General features: G+C 37.6%; 1 protein-coding gene across 1 annotated transcript in view; it reads right to left on the bottom strand.

The window, feature by feature from the left end:
* The window catches only part of TERT (telomerase reverse transcriptase), a 34,845-nt gene that overhangs the window by 12,678 nt on the left and 5,108 nt on the right, over positions 1–17,059 (bottom strand). Inside the window, exons 3-9 of the mRNA XM_075495666.1 lie at positions 15,920–16,115; positions 10,813–11,002; positions 7,164–7,346; positions 5,697–5,858; positions 5,240–5,335; positions 3,115–3,200; positions 257–370 (exon numbers count right to left, since the gene is read on the bottom strand). Coding sequence (XP_075351781.1) covers positions 257–370; positions 3,115–3,200; positions 5,240–5,335; positions 5,697–5,858; positions 7,164–7,346; positions 10,813–11,002; positions 15,920–16,115 — 1,027 coding nt within the window. The remainder of the gene's footprint in view (positions 1–256; positions 371–3,114; positions 3,201–5,239; positions 5,336–5,696; positions 5,859–7,163; positions 7,347–10,812; positions 11,003–15,919; positions 16,116–17,059) is intronic.

The raw sequence follows: 17,059 nt of genomic DNA on the forward strand, positions 1-17,059 counted from the left end.
GTAAGAACAAGTCTCCTACCCACAGATTTGGGAAAGCTTCTTTTCAGCACTTTTCTTCCCAACCTTATGACAAACAGGGAAATTCCCCCACAAAACAACCACAGTGACACTGAAGCTGCAGAGATGTGTGCAACCACACTCCTAATGGAGAGTTGGAAATCCTTGAAATTCAAAATTAAACTTCAGAGAAAATGTCTAACACATATACTATATATTATGCATTACTATAACAGAGCACAGAACAAAGCATCCCTACCCATCCTGCTGTACTCCACAGAGCAATTTGTTTTCCATGTCTCCATAGCATAAGCTGCAAAGTAAGGTTGACAAAATGGAGCCCTGTGGAATTCCACAGCACTGTAAGTAATACCTAGTAAAGAATAAAACAAAAAAAATATTTTTTTAAATATCAAAACATGCAACAAGATGATTGCAATAGCCATTAAACATCTACTTATTTTTTTCAAGTATAACTTATATGTTTCAATAAGAAATATGCTACATGCTTGCTAGTTAGACTTAAATTTGTTTGTTCTTTCCTCTAAGAATCTAAATATGGCTCCAGAAGATTTAAGTTAAACAGTGAAAAAAAACACTAACACACATATTCCTTTCTTATTAACAAACTCCAGTAGACAACTGTCATTAAATGAAAGAAATTTTATAACTGATCTCAAACCACAATGCCTCCTTCCTCCTTCAGCTGCAGAGCCACCCTTCATTTAAGCTTTGTAATTCTTTATGTTACATCTTACATAGCTTCATCAAAACGAGTGTACTTGTACAAGAAACAAAATGCACTGGACAAATCTTTCAAACTATAATTTATTTATTTGTAATTATTATCCAAACAGCTCCTAGCAGGTCCCCACTAAAAATCCACAGGCTGAAGCTCATACTGTACATCTACATCAGGAATTACATTCAGGTGGATTTTGAGATGGAACACTTCCAACTTTTCTCAGAAACAGCAGACATCCACATTAAATTCAAATATAAATGTTCACCACTATCAAATCTTGCTAAGTTTTCGGAGAAAAAGCTCTTTTAGCAGCACAAGTCAGAGTAAAAATGTTTAACTGAAATAATTTATATGAATAATTTAAATGGAAGGGTTTATTCTTTGTTTATACTTGCCCAGCATGATCTGGCCAAGGAAAATATTTTCTTGGGGTCTTGGTTTTTTTGGGGGGTTTGTTGGTGGGGTTTTTTTGTGGGGTCAAATAAATATCACTTTAATTTTAGGGAAAATACTGATGGCTTAGCCCAACAGAGCATGTGAACTGGTTTTATACATCCCAGCTATACTGTAAATCACATTTATTTCCTCATTTAACTGCTCAGGCATGAAGCTATCTTACTTTAATTAGGAAAAACCACTACATCCTGTGAATTGCTAACCCTTATTATTTGTAATTATACTCAACCTCCCCACCCCACTTGAAAAGTTCACTGAAGTTGCCAGTTGTCGTTTTGCAAAAGAGTAAATCTTGATTTGCTTCTCATGGCTTCCAAGAATTCATATAGACATAGCCAGGGGGAGGGTCATTAATTCTTCCCCTATCCTGTTACTTGTATAAAGCCAGTATGACCCCACATAGTAATACTAATGCATCACATCTAGATATGCTACTGAAGAGAGAATTCCCCATTATCTTGTGGACTTTTCTGTGCTGGCAGCAACAGAATGAGTATGCCTCACAAAACCCAAGGGAATTATTTTCACAACACTCCTTTATATTGAAATAGTAAGATATTATAATGTCCTTTTTACCATTACTAAATGAACAGCTTAGTGAAACTGAAGAGAATGAAATTATGCAACTGGACACCAGAGCCACATACTACATTCTAGCAGCGATCTTACCTATGTTTTGAGTCATCTGCAAATTCTGCTAGCAGTAATTTTACATTTTTCCAGACTTTTGATAAGTGTATCAAATGGTATTAAAAGATTCCTTCTAGGTCCTCAGCTCAACAACCAGCATTTTTCTCAAAACATCAAGTGAATGTTGACTAACTGTGATGGCTTTTTGAGAATCATCAGTTAAAGAGTGTATTCATTTACTAAACTTATTTGCAGTTTGGGGGTTTTTTTGAACAAATGAGAATGAGCTACTTAAAAAGGGCAAAGTCATTGCAGGACAAACAATATTGGTTTAGCCAAGCTGTGACTGAATTTAAATAAGTGTGAAGTTGGCTTTGTCAGGATGTGCTTTCTTTAAAACCATTAAACTTTTATTAAACATACTGATGTCAGTTAGTCCTTATTAACGGCATGCCACATCAGCATTCTCATGACCCTGCCAAAGGGAGTGTAAGCATCGCTGCTAGAAAAACCTATAAATGCTCTTCTATTTGCCTCCTTGAAAGCTTTTCTCCCCCTCCCACAATCCTGGGAGATTAAGTATTCTAAAATAAAGGTATTTTTTCAAGAGCAAGAAGCTATTCATTCTGATATACCTCACTCTGAATTTACAAAGATCATGTAAGTACTTGCTTTCTGGACGTGGTACACATTTGCCACCTAGAGGCAAAACGTAAATACCAGATCAGTAACTCCAGCAACACACGAAGAAATCTGCATTACTGCCCTCTATCACATCTGATTCCTAATTCTGGAGTTGCCAATAGTTTTAATTCCTATTGTTATTGCCTTTTAATTTTATTGTAACTTGCCAAATAGAAAGGCCATGCAGAAAAGGTTTAATTTTGCACTACAGGGAAATGACTAACAAGGCTTTTGCATGATTGCTTGGATGTTACCTTGCTTTTGTTCACCACTATGGAGCCCAACATTTTAAAAGTATTTTTCTTTCAAACTACATCTGCAGTTTTACGTTAAGAAGGTTACATATTTATAGAATAATGCATTCTGCATATAGTTAACATCATCCAAGTGGGAAAGAGAAATTTTATTCAACTATGAATTTTATTCCAAACTCTTCATGCTTTTATGGAGCTTAAACTGATAAACAGATTTCAAATTAACATGAAATAAAAATCTTTACAGAACAGCTATCAAAAATCCCAAGCCAATTAAAAGTATCCTGCTTAACATAAAAAAAACAACCAACCAAACACACCATACAGAAAAACTAACTTCTTTTTTACCTGCTCCCAATCTCCAGGATGTTGTTATGTATCATTTGAAGAAAAAAAGTAAACAGGCTGGAACTTGTCTCATTAAAAGTTAAGCTCTAGAAATGGGACAAAACAAAACAAGATTTGTACTTTAGAAACATACTGAAACTAAAAATACCGTATAAACTTTAAAGATGCAGAGAAACCTTTATGAAAGGTTAGACTGTAGTAGTTCAAACCCCTAAGGTAAGAAAAAACCCACCTAAAACGAAGATCTGAATATACATGGTAAAAACCTGCTCACATCCAACAAGTGAATGGTGCAGTTCTTTTTTTTGTTTTGCTTTAGGAGAAAAGCAGTTTTTATTAGTGTTACATGGGAAAATAGTCAAATAACATCCAAAACCACTTTTTAAAGTGCTGGTATATTATATTGGATTATTACAATGTATAAGACCTCGCTCTTTTGGCCACTTTCTATCCTGCAGGACAATTTCTGTAACTGTCATGTTCTTTACAATTCCCCAAGTACAGATACACTCACTTGCCAGTTCTGCTGCCAAACACATTCTTTGCCACATATTACTAACAATTCCATGTGTCACTGTCCGGCCAATATTTATAAAGCTTTTTGTGTTAAAAATTGTGTAAGAAAAAATTCATTTAGAACAGTTTAAATCCCTTTAACAATGACTTCATGAGAACTAAAGCAAAATTGCTTCCTCTTTGCATAGATTAGACACCAGACAAATGCACCCACCTTTTCGATAGAGCCATGTGAGATCATGGTTATTTGTACTGAAAAGCTAACGTGATGCACCTGTGGTACAGACACCCAGGCTGACATGATACTTTTCTCAGAATACTTTTCTTTTGAAGTAATGACATACACACACAGAAATTGTTTTCAAATGTAAAATATTTTGAAATAGAATGCGGCTGTTCATGTAATATCTAGCACCATTATGTAAATCAGATGTCCACTGGAAAAAAAAAAAAAAAACCAAAAACCCAAAAAAACCCCTACATACACATCACCATAGATCCAGATAGTTTTCATTTTCATCCATGTATTCATTAGGCTCTTTGCACTTTGTAGGATCCTGGAACTGTGCACCACCCACACTGTATATTCTACTCCTATGTCCATCGATATACAAGATCATTTTACTTGTATGTTAGAAGCATAGTTACCCTATGTCAAAATTTTTCACTGGCAAGTTTAGAAAAAAAAAATGTAAAGAGGAAGTAGCCTATGAGAAAATACCTGTCTGGTCATCTGATGCTCGGGAATCCTGTAGGTTGTTATCATGGAACACCATGATGCCAAGCAATAAAACGCATTAAGAAACTGACTGAGCATATCATCTACTTCTATGTCTTTCTCTGTCATGCTCCTTGCACAGAAGGAAGTCTTGAGAACAAACATTTGGAATTAGTACAGTTCTCGGAAGCACAAGAATTAAAACAACAGAAGGATGCTTGCTTCTTGTAACAAAGTGTCAGTTGGAGTAAATTTAAAATAGATATCATTTTTAACCATACTTTAATTCACTGAAAGTGAGAAATCTCTTTAAACAAAAAATAAAAGAGTTAATCTTGTTTTGTGCTGTCTAAAGAAGAGTTCATTCTTATCAAACTTGGCAGGTAATGATTAAAATAAGCTTTTTTTTTTTAAAAGTCATTTTTCTATTCCATGCAGTTTGCTATTCAAGATGCCATATCTATTTCCTTAGCTACTTAGCTCAGAATACATTTTGCTCATTCTTACTTCTGTACATTTTGGAGATAGCAAGTGTTGAAGCCCTTCTTTACCAGATAGTTAATTTCTCACTTGAGAACTGTTGCAACAAACAATGGAATTAGGAAAGGAAAAAGAAAACACTGGTTAAAATGAAAGTTTGAGACAATGAGAAAATCTGGGAAAAATCTAGGACATTTTGTCAGATTTCTTGCCTGGTGCACTCCTTCCACTGAATACTGAGAGCCTGTTATAAACATCAAAGAGATGACAAAAATCTTTCTACAGGTGCTGGGTAACTAGAAGAGAGGTGGTGTCACCACATAAGACGTACATTAAATTAAAAAAAACAATCTTCCTCCAATTCTTCTGTAGCTTTCTTTTTCAGTTGAAAACAAGCCTCCTAATATTTACCTGTTCAACTATTATTGCATTTTGCAATGAGGCATTCTCCTGAAGCTGGGACACAAACTGCTTCATGTCTGGCATAAAATCCTTGAAAGTAGAAACCTGTATATTGAGTGTAAAGAAATAATGACAAAAGCAATAGAAAATTCAGTACCAGACTCTTTTATTCAGTGAAGGTCAAAGGGCCAGCCTTATTGCATTATTTTAATCCAACAATGCTGCTATTGCTAAAATGAAATATCTCCCTCACACATCTCTATTTCCACAACACATTTATCTTTATTCTTACTAACATTGAGTAAAAAGTGTAAAAAGAAGCTTTGCTACCTCTGGAAAATATCCAACACTATTAAAAAAGGGTTTATGAAGCAATTGCTTAGTTCAAATTGTGACTAAGAAAGCTATAAACCAAAATATTCCTTGGATGGAAATATATCTAACAGAAGAAATCAGCAAGTCATACATGTCTCCTATAGCACCTCCTGGCTTTTCCACTTGTGGTAATCATAATCACGGCATAGCGCCGTATGCAGTACACAGTTCTTTTCTCAGGGTTTAGGATCCGTGAAATCACTTCCACAAGTTTATTGTGAGGAATGGTATCATAAGCCCTGGACACATCAGCCTGAAATACAAGAAATATCTTCCATTATGTATTCATCAGTATCACTGTAAACGCTGTGGTAGTATGAAAAAAGTATCGTTATAATACGTAAACAAGGCTGAAGGATAAATCACATAGGAGTGAAATTATTGCACCATTCAATCCAAATCTTTGACAAAACAAAAACTCATTTGCTTATCTGCAAAAACTTTCCTCACTCAATGAGTTTTCCCTTATAAGGGATAACCAAAACATTAGTTTTAGCACAATTCTTGTTATTAACAGAAGATGATAGCACATGCAACCTTAAATCTAACACTGAACCTTCAATCATTTAACTAAAGTTTACTGGTGATATTTGTATATGTTTAAATATTTTAAGAAACCTTCCTCTCCATATGATCATGGAGGTGACATCTTAGGCTTTTGGAAAGCTGCAAACCCAGATGTTTTACCTTTCCTAAACTTCATATTGCAATCTTACCTCTGCTTTTACTTGTCATACTCAAAATTCAAAACCTTCTCAAGAAGCAACAATCTTAGGAGAACTATGTCAATGACACGATTCTTTGGCTTGAAAGGTAACGAGACAATCACTGAAAGTAATTTCAGGACAGGACAACAACTGACATATGAGAGCACAGGAGAGGAGCCCCACCACAATATATATAAATCTGTGTAATTTACATACAACTGTATAAATTGCCCCAATTCAAAGCTATGAATTGAGCTCAAACAAAAAAGGTTGCCTGCTAGACATAACTGAAAAACAAAAGTGTTAAGAAGAAACTCCTTCAAATAGCGGGATGTGACAAGCACTCACTTTTTTCAAGTGGGAGAAGAAATTTGTTGGAGGGACACTAGAGTTCAAGTGTTCATTTTCAACAGAAACTAATGATACTGAGAGACCTATTTTTAAAAAGATGCTGAATTTATCCAAATGCACATAGCAAGTTTTTCCTGGTTTTCTTTTAGGAAGATGGCCCTAAAAGCATATCTGAGTTTATATCTTTGTCCCATTTTTATACTCAAGTAAATGTAACAGCAAAAATCCAGTGCATGTGCAGAAGCAAGAGCTGCTACATGACAGAAAGATGGACAGAAAAATATCCAAGTAAAGGAAGCGCTACTACAGGGACACCCCCCCTCAAAAAACAACCAACCCCCCACCCCAAAAAACCAACCAGAGTCTGTGTTAGGTATGCACAAAAGTTTATTTTGAAAAAGAAATAATTATGCACTCAGATCACAGCTATTACAGCTATAGAAGGTCAGCTTTCACAAGCTGACTTTGAAAAGTTAGAGTATGTAATTAAAAAGACATACCTTTACATAGTAGAAATGAGGAATTTCACCATCTGATTCAAGAACCTTTGTAACAAACTTCTTCCATGTCTTATAGATATCATCTTTCCCAAACACTGAAGAGCCGATAAAACTGGTGTTTATAGTCCGTTCATAATTTAATACACTAAATAGATTTTTTAGTCGAGTGTTGTAGTGATGCATCTAAAGAGACCAAAGAGAATCACCTTAAAGTATGCTGAAGCGTATTAAATTCCGTGCAATACACAGATTTCACATTTAGATGAAATATGAGATTAAATTTATATATTTACTACATTATTTTGGTCAACTGAAGTTTTCAGAAAGCCTGAATATAGCTGTAGTAACTACTTGGAAGTGACAAAACAGCCTCAGAGATTTTTTTTTTTTGGTACATTTAAATCCTATGGAAGAAGTTTTTTTTTGTACTTGACTCTTGGAAATCAAGGTTTAATATTTAAGGAGATAAATAGATGGACTCCAGCAAATAAAACCACCACCAATTAAAGGTAACTTCTTAAATATCATTCATTCTCTCTGCTGGAGATTATCACTGCAACAAGAACAGCAAAAAGAACATGTGCCCCGAGACTTTAGGCTAACTCCAGCTTGCACCATCAGTTGAGCCTCTGGAGGTACTTTATGCAACTACGTTAGCAAAGATTTAACTCTCAGCTATGGAAATAGTAAAGTACATCACAGTGGCAGTGAAGTCGTGCAGGTTGATTAGCTCTGTAAATACTTTAAGGAAAAAAAAATATTGACAGACCTGGCAACAAAAGAATGTTGAAAGGGCAAGCTTTACTACTGAAGAAAATAAACAAACTGCACACGTAGCATACTTATTCATAAGTTTAGAACTTCAGAGAAATCCTCCAAAATGTATATACAGAACATAAAAGGGTTCTTACTCTCAATGGTAGTATTGTGATCATGATATGGATACACTGAAACTACTAATTATGGAAGCATTCCAATTCATCTGAAAACATTTATTTTTGCACTGAAAAAATTAATTACAGGTTTCAGTGAAAAGCTTGCAAAACTAAACCACACCAAAAATGTTTAGTGTACTACTGCCACTGCCTCCAAAACAACTTGATCCAACTTTGCTGTTTTACATAAGGTAAGTAATTATGTTCATTCATTGGTTTGGCTGATTTTGCAAAATGTTTTTGACCAGCTTATAAAACAAAGATTTCTGAAAATTAAGACGCTTTCCTTAATTATTGCAGTGGTATCTTTTCTGTTACAGGCCAAGTTCCTAAGAAAAACAGTCGAAAGGGTAGAGATGTAGCTCAAAGGTAAACAGCAGCAGCAAGATCAAAGTAATCATCAGTAGAAAAATTCCTCCTTTCCTTCTTAATGAGCATATCCCAGGATGGTTGCTTTTTCACAAAAAGCACACCTTCACTTTTTCACAAAGCTGATGGCCACATGGGTGTTAGGAGGTGAGTCAATAAAAGAAAATTGAGACTGACTTCAAACCCCGTTTGAACTAGACCTGAGAGACCTCAGGTTGCAGTAGTCACAGTAGCTCCTCATCTTCATTTTAGAAGTAATTCCCTCGAGCCTTTTAATTCCCCAGAACAGGTCTAATCCACAGAGTTGTTAACATTTTTGCAAAACCTAAAGATCTGCTGGAACCTCTGCAGAATGCAGTAGAAGACTATAAGCTCTCAGACAAATCAGATCTTTTAGAACCCTGCTGCCTCCCAGTGCTTTGAGCTTCCCATTAAAAATAAAAAATAAATTAAAAAATTGGTTCAAATTAAAAAATAAGGAGGATGTAAAGCAAATACATAAAACCTTTGAAACAAAATAAAATCTACACCGATTTGAGGATAAATTCACAGGACTGGACTCATTCCACCATGTATTTTGCAGCAAAGTTTGAGAGTCGCCCAAGAATCAGAAGTTGGTTTGCTGGATATTTGGGGGATTATCTCTGGCAATTCATCTGGATACATTCCAGTGTTGAGCTACAGAAACTGGCCAAGACTACCCCTACAATTCCAAACTGGCTTCCAAATTCCAAAACCTGGAATATTGTCAGACAGAAAGAACTGGAAGATTGTCTTCCTTCTACAATTTAAATGTTAGGAGGAAAGTGGAGAGCAGACACAAGCTGGATATGGTACAGGATGAAAAACTGGAACAGACTGAAGGACAAAAGGCCATGACAGAAACAAACTGAGTAGCCATGCGAGTTGGGGGGGGGGGGGGGACGGGACGGACACGACGACACAACGGACACGAACTGCATCACTTCTGTTAGGTTGGAAGCCCTAAACTGATGAATAAGATTATCGTTTTGCACTAGACACTTTTCTCTGTCTCAGTCTACTGTCTGAGAAGAGAGGTAACACTACTGCCACCTTCTCTTTCATGGATTTATGAAAATCACGAGCTATTCTTTGTGATCAGTTTAGACAGACGAGGTCTGTTTAGAAGTTGAAGACCTTACTGTCTTCGGTTATTTGTCAGCACTCTCCAACAGGAGTCTGTTGCTCCCACGTTTCAGTACATACAGATATTCCCTCTCAGCCCCAGGGCAGCCAGGTTAGCTCAAATCACTTGACCAGCTACCATGGTTGACTTTGAACCTTTATCTTCTTCAGTATATTCATGTCATCCTTTATGCCAGATCTATTACAGCAGCAATAGCACCTTTAAAGCACTGCAGCTGTTTCCAAATTAACTGTGTGCATACTCTCATATCTGATAGTGATTGTCACAGAAAGACTATGAAGAAATAACACTTCAGAACAGCTTTTAGTTGATGCCCTGTAAATCCGGTCTGGGATCACATACTGAACAGTAAGTACTAAGAAGCCATTGACCTCTCACCCATTTGGGGAACATTTAATCTTGTGCGCTAAATGGAACTCAGCCTTAAGGAAAAACAATTAATGCAGTCATGCAAGATAGTGAAACTGGGTTCCCACTATGTCTTGTGGTTAACTGGCCTGTTAAATAGATTATTCTGTGCACTGCGTGTTCTGTCTCTGTTCCCACACTGCAGTAATTCCCAGCTTCCTTCCTATCTTCCTACTACGCTTGAGCCAGCTTCCCTGCCCTTCTTGGAGCTTCTTCTGTAACGCACCCAATTCACCACTGTTTGGGCCCCCTGGGTCGACCTGGCACCACAGCCAACTAGCCGATCATCATGCACAATCAGTATTCAGGTAAATCCCAACAGGCCAGAATCATTCATCCCTCACCCTCTGGTGTGCTAAACAGATATGACACGTTAGTTCAGAATACTGAGTATCTTTGAGATTTCCGTCCCTCTGCTCCCATAGGTGGCCAATGCCTACCACAACCACAGTTATCAAGTCTGAGGGAAAGGGATGGAAAGGGAAGAGAAAGAAAACATGAGTAGCTGACAGGCCGTGCCATTCTGTTAGACTCATTTCCTTAAGACAGGCTTGCAAACAGAAGTACCAGATTTTGGAATTGGAGGCTAATGGTAATTAAGCACTGGGAAGGAAGAAGCTAGTTTTAACAGGTAGACCCATTCAGTCATTCTGATTTGAATGTTCCAGCTCACCACGTTAAAACTAGTTTTGTATAATATAAAAAACCTCACTCACTTTATTTAGCTGCCTACATCAAACCCACATAAAACAATAAAGAAAATAAAAACCTTCTTTTCTCTGCTTGCCCTGCTGAATGCTCGTGCTTCAACAACACCGCTCACTTTTACTATGGGTCTTAACCCATTCGCTTTGGGAATGAACCGGAGCTTTGATGCCATAGGAACATATTTTTTTTGACGGACAGCTTCAATCTCCTCTGAAGATAAAGCACGTAGATGTACTTTGGCAAAGTGGTTTCTAAAATGCAAATACACATTTAGTGTAAGCAATAGGGAAGGCAGTAAGTTAAAACATTTAATCTCTTTATGATAACTGAAGCCAAGTATTTTACTAAGAAGATAATTACAAATACTAACCTCTGCAGAAAGTGACATGGAAATCTGAATTTCAGAACAATTTCACTGTATCTTAATGACAATGTAATACAATAATAAGAGAGTACACATTTCTGCTTGATGCAAATTAAGATAATTGAAAAAAAATCTTAATTAACACAAATGAAAATTTAAGCACAGATTAGCCGAGTACATGTGAACATTATATAATATTTTTTATGCAAGACAACAGGCAGTTGGATACGTCTCATGGTTTCAGAAGCTTGAAAGACATTAACAAAGTTGAATAGAACCTTCTGAAAACTGCATTAAGAAAGATCCAGGGAAGGACTTACATACTGTAATGGGCTGTTCTACTCCCACTATTCAGGGGACCTACTACTTAATAAAAGTTATAGTGAACTGAGATACTAGGATACATATTCAACATAAGGGCATTTAGGTATCCAGTAAAACGATTCAGAAGAACCTATCTGGTAAGCAGGCGTCCAGCTAAAATGAACAGCAGAGAATAACGAAGTATGGAAGGCTCCCAAGCCACAGGTTCTGAGCTCCGTAAGTCCATCTTACTGGGAAATGTGTTCTCCCCTCAGACACCCCTCTCAGGATTTACAGTTTAGTATAGTTTAGTCCAAATCAATACTTTCCTACGCAATGAGGCAGGAAAAGGAGGTGGTGCAAAAGCCCTTGCTTTTACTTAAGATTGTATTGTTAAAGTGGCCTGCTTGCAATGTAAAAGACCTGGATCAATCTCCTGCACTGCTTCAGAAGGACAAAATGTGCCATTCCAAAAAGCCCTACAGCCTAATGGTCAGGACACTCTGCTGGGAAGTGAAGTGAGACAATTCAAATCCCTGCAAAAGGGGGATGCAAATATAAATTTGCATGCAGATTTTTCTCATCCCACACCAAGCAAGAGGCTGGTTTAGCAAAAGAAGGCCACACTATCACAAAAGGCTGGTGGTTGGTGGAAACCTGGTAAGCATGCTCTAGGAGACACCTGAGAAGCCAAGCATGCAGGTAAGAGAGGCACACAAATACTTCTCTTCTGTATGCCAACACAACTCCCATACAAGCTAATGATCTAGCTGCTTGGCACTGTCAGCATCTGAGTGATACAGTGCATGAGACCTAGAAGGTACAGAGGAATCCAGGGCCAGCAAGTTGAGCTATTACTGAACAAGTGTTTTGAGGATTTATATTCAAACTTTGGAATTAAACTCCTGGTACAGATGCAGCCCAAAGTAAAGCAGAATGGACAGGAGATCGCTTTTCCACAGCTAGAGATCACTATTATTTATTACAACTTAAATTCTTTCCTGAACCTATAAAACTTCATCATGTACTACAGTATTAGCTATATCACTAAGATAAAACAAAGACCTCCAGTTCAACAGAAACAACCAAACGATCAAATCTCCATCGGTTTGCAGTTCACACTTAAGACTGAAGAGAAAAAAAACCCAAAAAAACCACAACCACTATATAAAAAAATATTACTTCCTCTGAAAGTGAAGACAAAGGCCAATTACTGGCTGATCATCATTACTACCTCTGGCCAGCTGTAGAATTGGATGTCATTTTGCCTGCAGCAACATTCATTGCATATTTTGTGGCATTTATAGCAGCGTTAATGATTTTGAACATGCACTAATCTAGTGGCCACTGAACCATCCCACTCTCATTTGCACACTCACGGCACTGTTATGCACTGGAACTTGGAGGAAGTTGAGTGGATGGTCCTGCTGTCTTTTGACATCTCACCACAATCTGATGGGGGAGATTCAGAACTTCTGCAGCATTTTCAATCCTCAGCAGCCACTGTGTGTGTCAAGGGTGGGGAGGGTACAGTCCTTAGGAAAACAGGTGCTGTCACCACAACATTGGGTACATTATTTTTAAAACATAACTTTGCATTCTGTGAGCCACGTATCTTCAAGCAACTGTATCATGAAATACTGAATTTTTCTTAATAAGTACTGCTTTTAATTTGGGGCATGAAGTTTGGTACAGTTTCAAAAATTAATAGGAAGTTGCCTGTGTGCAAAATGACCAGCACACTCTCACCTCCGCCCATACAGCAAGACAAACCTACAGATTCAGGTCCCCTCTCAGAACCATGGTCTGTATCCTTAAGTGGGAGTCTGCACAGGAAGATCTACTCATACAGACAGTCCTTCAGGATGGGGATTTACTCCCTAATGACAATACAAAGGCAAGCTCATGAGTAAAGTCCAGGTCCACTCAGTCCAGCCTGTTCCACCCATTCTCTTCCTCCCAAAGGAGCATGCAAAAGAACTGGAAAGGCATCAGTGGCTACACTTGGCTGTGAATGCCTTCCTGCAAGCCAGCTCAGAGCAACTGCCACGAGCAGCTCCAGCTGAGGAGGAGGAGAAGAACCAGGACAACCACAGAACAGCCATTAGGGGAACAACTGAGGCCACCAGATACTCTTCCTCCAGGGAAGATGGAAGGTCAGCCTTTGGCACTAATTCACCAACAGTGCCTGAAAACACCAGCTGGTTAAGAGAGGATGGTGCCTGGAGAGCCTCAAAATGGCCGAGGCAGCCATAAACAGCTGTTTCCCAGTATCTCTAAACCCCAACTTCTCTCCTCCCATGTGAAGTAGGCAGCTTGCCACCTGTACAAATGCAGTAAGCTGGCTTAGTAAGAGACCTCACGTTACATTGCACACTCAAAAAAGCAGTGCTGAAAGCCCTAGCCTTGTGAGTGAAGCTTAAGTGCAGCTGCTGGGATCAGACTGAAAGTCCATATAGCTACGTAGCCTGTAGCCAACAGCAAACACCCTGTCCTTACAGCACGTCCTTGGCAAGTGTGCAGCAGTACCTCCTTGGGATGCTTCCCCAGCTTCCAGTAATCTGCAGTTCAGGGACTTCCTGAGCCAAAGGTGAGAAGGGGCTTCCTGCACAGTGGGGAAATATGTGGGGAAGAAATCAGAAGAAATGGGATCAGCCCAGATTAGGGTCTTTTGAGTTCAGAGCACCTTGTCCTTTGCCCTGGTTTTGGCTGGGACAGTTAATTTTCTTCCTGGTAGCTGGTATAGTGCTGTGTTTTGGATTTAGGATGAGAATAATGTTGATAACACACTGATGTTTTAGTTGTCGCTGAGCAGTGCTTACACTAAGTCAAGGACTTTTCAGCTTCTCATACTGCCCTGCCAGTGAGGAGGCTGGAGGTGCACAAGAAGCTGGGAGGGGACACAGCCAGGACAGCTGACCCAAACTGGCCAAAGGGATATTCCATACCATATGATGTCATGCTGAACAAAAAACTGGGGGGGTTGGCCGGGCAGGCACAGCCACTGCTCAGAAACCGGCTGGGCATCAGTCAGCAGGTGGTGAGCAATTGCATCATGCATCACTCGTTTTGTATATTATTTTATCATCATTATTATTTTCCTTTCCTTTTCTGTCCTATTAAATTGTCTGTATCTCAACCCACAAGTTTTACCTTTTTTCTGATTCTCTCCCCCATCCCACTGAGGGGGGGGAGCGAGCAAACGGCTGTGTGGTGTTTAGCTGCCTGCCGGGTTAAACCACGACATCCTTACACAACAGGTTTTTCTGGGAAACTGGGAATAGGGACAAAAGGGCTAAAACCAAAAATGTTTGTTGTCTTTTAATCACATACCCTACTAAAAAGAGCATTATATCAAATATGTAAAAATTAGTACTTGATGATAACTTTATGCCAAAAAGTAGCCTTTGAAGTACATTAAAACTACATAAAACACTAATTGCAACACTAAGGCTGTTAGTTTGAAGACAAAACAAACAGTATATGCGGGACTGAAAATTATATTCTACTACTACTATTTAAATTGTATATTCTGGGCAAAACAGGATCAGGGCCTATTAAGTGCAAACATATATGCAGAAGACCTGCACCGGAGATACCAGCGTTAAGATCAGGGAGCAGCAGGGCGGGGGGGGGGGGAAATCACACATATAACATTGTAGACCAACAGACCACTGTGAATGCAAAAGGTTCACCATATAAAATGGCCATTAAAACACCATATAAAACAGCCATTAAAACACAAGACATCAAGTATGCTCATTTAACACAGTTCCAAAGCTATCTTGGATACCAACAATTTATAATGAAAACCCAAAAGATATGAACTACGGAGATGCGTGCACAATATTGTTCATTAAAATCACCTTCAGATTTTTCCTATTTTCTCATTTAATTGCTTAAAATTTGATCTTAATTAACGCCCTAACTTGAATACATGCATGTATTTTTAAGACCAAAAAGCAGCAGGAATTCCACAGCTACGCTAAAAAAAAGAATCTGCAGCTTTTAAATCCCTCAGCCTTCCAAAAAACCCAAAACAAATCAAACCCACTGCTGAATTTATGAATAGAGTATTACAGCATTTCAGCAGAGTTCAATTTTTTTTTTAAGGCAGTTAAAGCAAACTGAGTATTTTTAAAATTAACTTTCCCAAGGTTACTTTGGGATTCTACCACGATGTCTTACGCATCGTTAAAAGGTGTAAAAATTTGACTTATCAAAACAAAATCCTCTTCACAATGGATTTTATTATTTCAAAGGTTTCTCTTCTCCTACAAAAGAATTCAAAATTTGCCTCAGTTTCCTCACACAAAATTTCTGAATTTACAAGCTGCACATACTACAATTACAAATACTACAATTGATTTTTCTTTTGGGAAATTAAGAAAATAAAAGGAGGATAAATGGGCAATAAAGGAAAGCAGAATTATAACTTTACACTACAAAACATGAGATTTCCACATATTCCATTTATGTTTGATTAGTTTTCTAATGTTACCTAATTCCAATGTTCTGTAACTTGCCCCAAATAAACTTTCGGTAGTAGAAAAGCATGTTTTTCTGGAACATGGTCTCGGTGATATAGAAAAATGATCTGAGCAACTCAACAACATAGGTATCCATCAGCCAGTATAGGAATTTAGCCAAAAGTTCTTCACGGAAACAATGTTCATAGGCAGGAACAAAGTGATCACCTTCAATAAACAATTCAAAGGTAGTTATAGTAAATACCAACTATTTGTATTAGTAAAAAAAAAAAAACATACAAACAAAAAAACCACACATAACAGACTTTTTTTAGCTTGAGGTTAATGGGGGGGAAAAAAAAAAGCAGATACAAACAATTGCACAGAGGCCACTCCAAATTTTCACTGGCATTAAATAATGTGACCCAAGCTTAAAGTACAAACATAGAACACTGCACATTTGCAGTGGCAAATTGACATACAGGATACGAATACATGCCATTAGTAGCCCAAAGACTTACTTTCTTCCCCCAACACCGATTGTGCAAGGTCTTTAATGCACAAAGGCAAGATTATTGTGAAGGGAAAGGAAAATGGAAATAAGTCTACTACAATATAAAACTTAAAAAAAAGAAGCAAAAGAATGAAAATACTTAGGTATACTGTAAAAATAACAGAATTAAATTGGGCTGACTTGGGGATGAGAATGATATTCAGATTCCCCAATTATAGGAAAATTAATTTCAGGGTTAAGCTTTATTTCAGACATCCTATATAAAACTTATTGCTGCAGTCAAAAAGAAAAAAAAAAAAAATCACCCTGACTGAATCCATCAGCACTTATAATATTTAAATGGCACAAAAATTATGAACCCACAACATTCCTAGCTACTGTCAAATCTAAGGCCACACAGGTTTGTAGTGATGTCTAAACATGGGTAAGCAAGTAGGGAATAAAACCTGGTGCTACAATACTGAATTTTTGCCAACTTCCAATAATACTTTTTCTAATTACATTTAAGAGTAGAATTTAGCAAAATACAACAGGATAATTTAAAGACATTATACAGAAATATCAGTTTAGCTGCATAGCACAAATCGTGAGTATGGCACAAATGTGTTAAAAACAGCTTAATTTTGACACAACAGAGCTGAAGCTTAAAACTGAAACT

This window comes from Mycteria americana, chromosome 2, assembly GCF_035582795.1.
Source record: "Mycteria americana isolate JAX WOST 10 ecotype Jacksonville Zoo and Gardens chromosome 2, USCA_MyAme_1.0, whole genome shotgun sequence".
NCBI classification, from domain to species: domain Eukaryota; kingdom Metazoa; phylum Chordata; class Aves; order Ciconiiformes; family Ciconiidae; genus Mycteria; species Mycteria americana.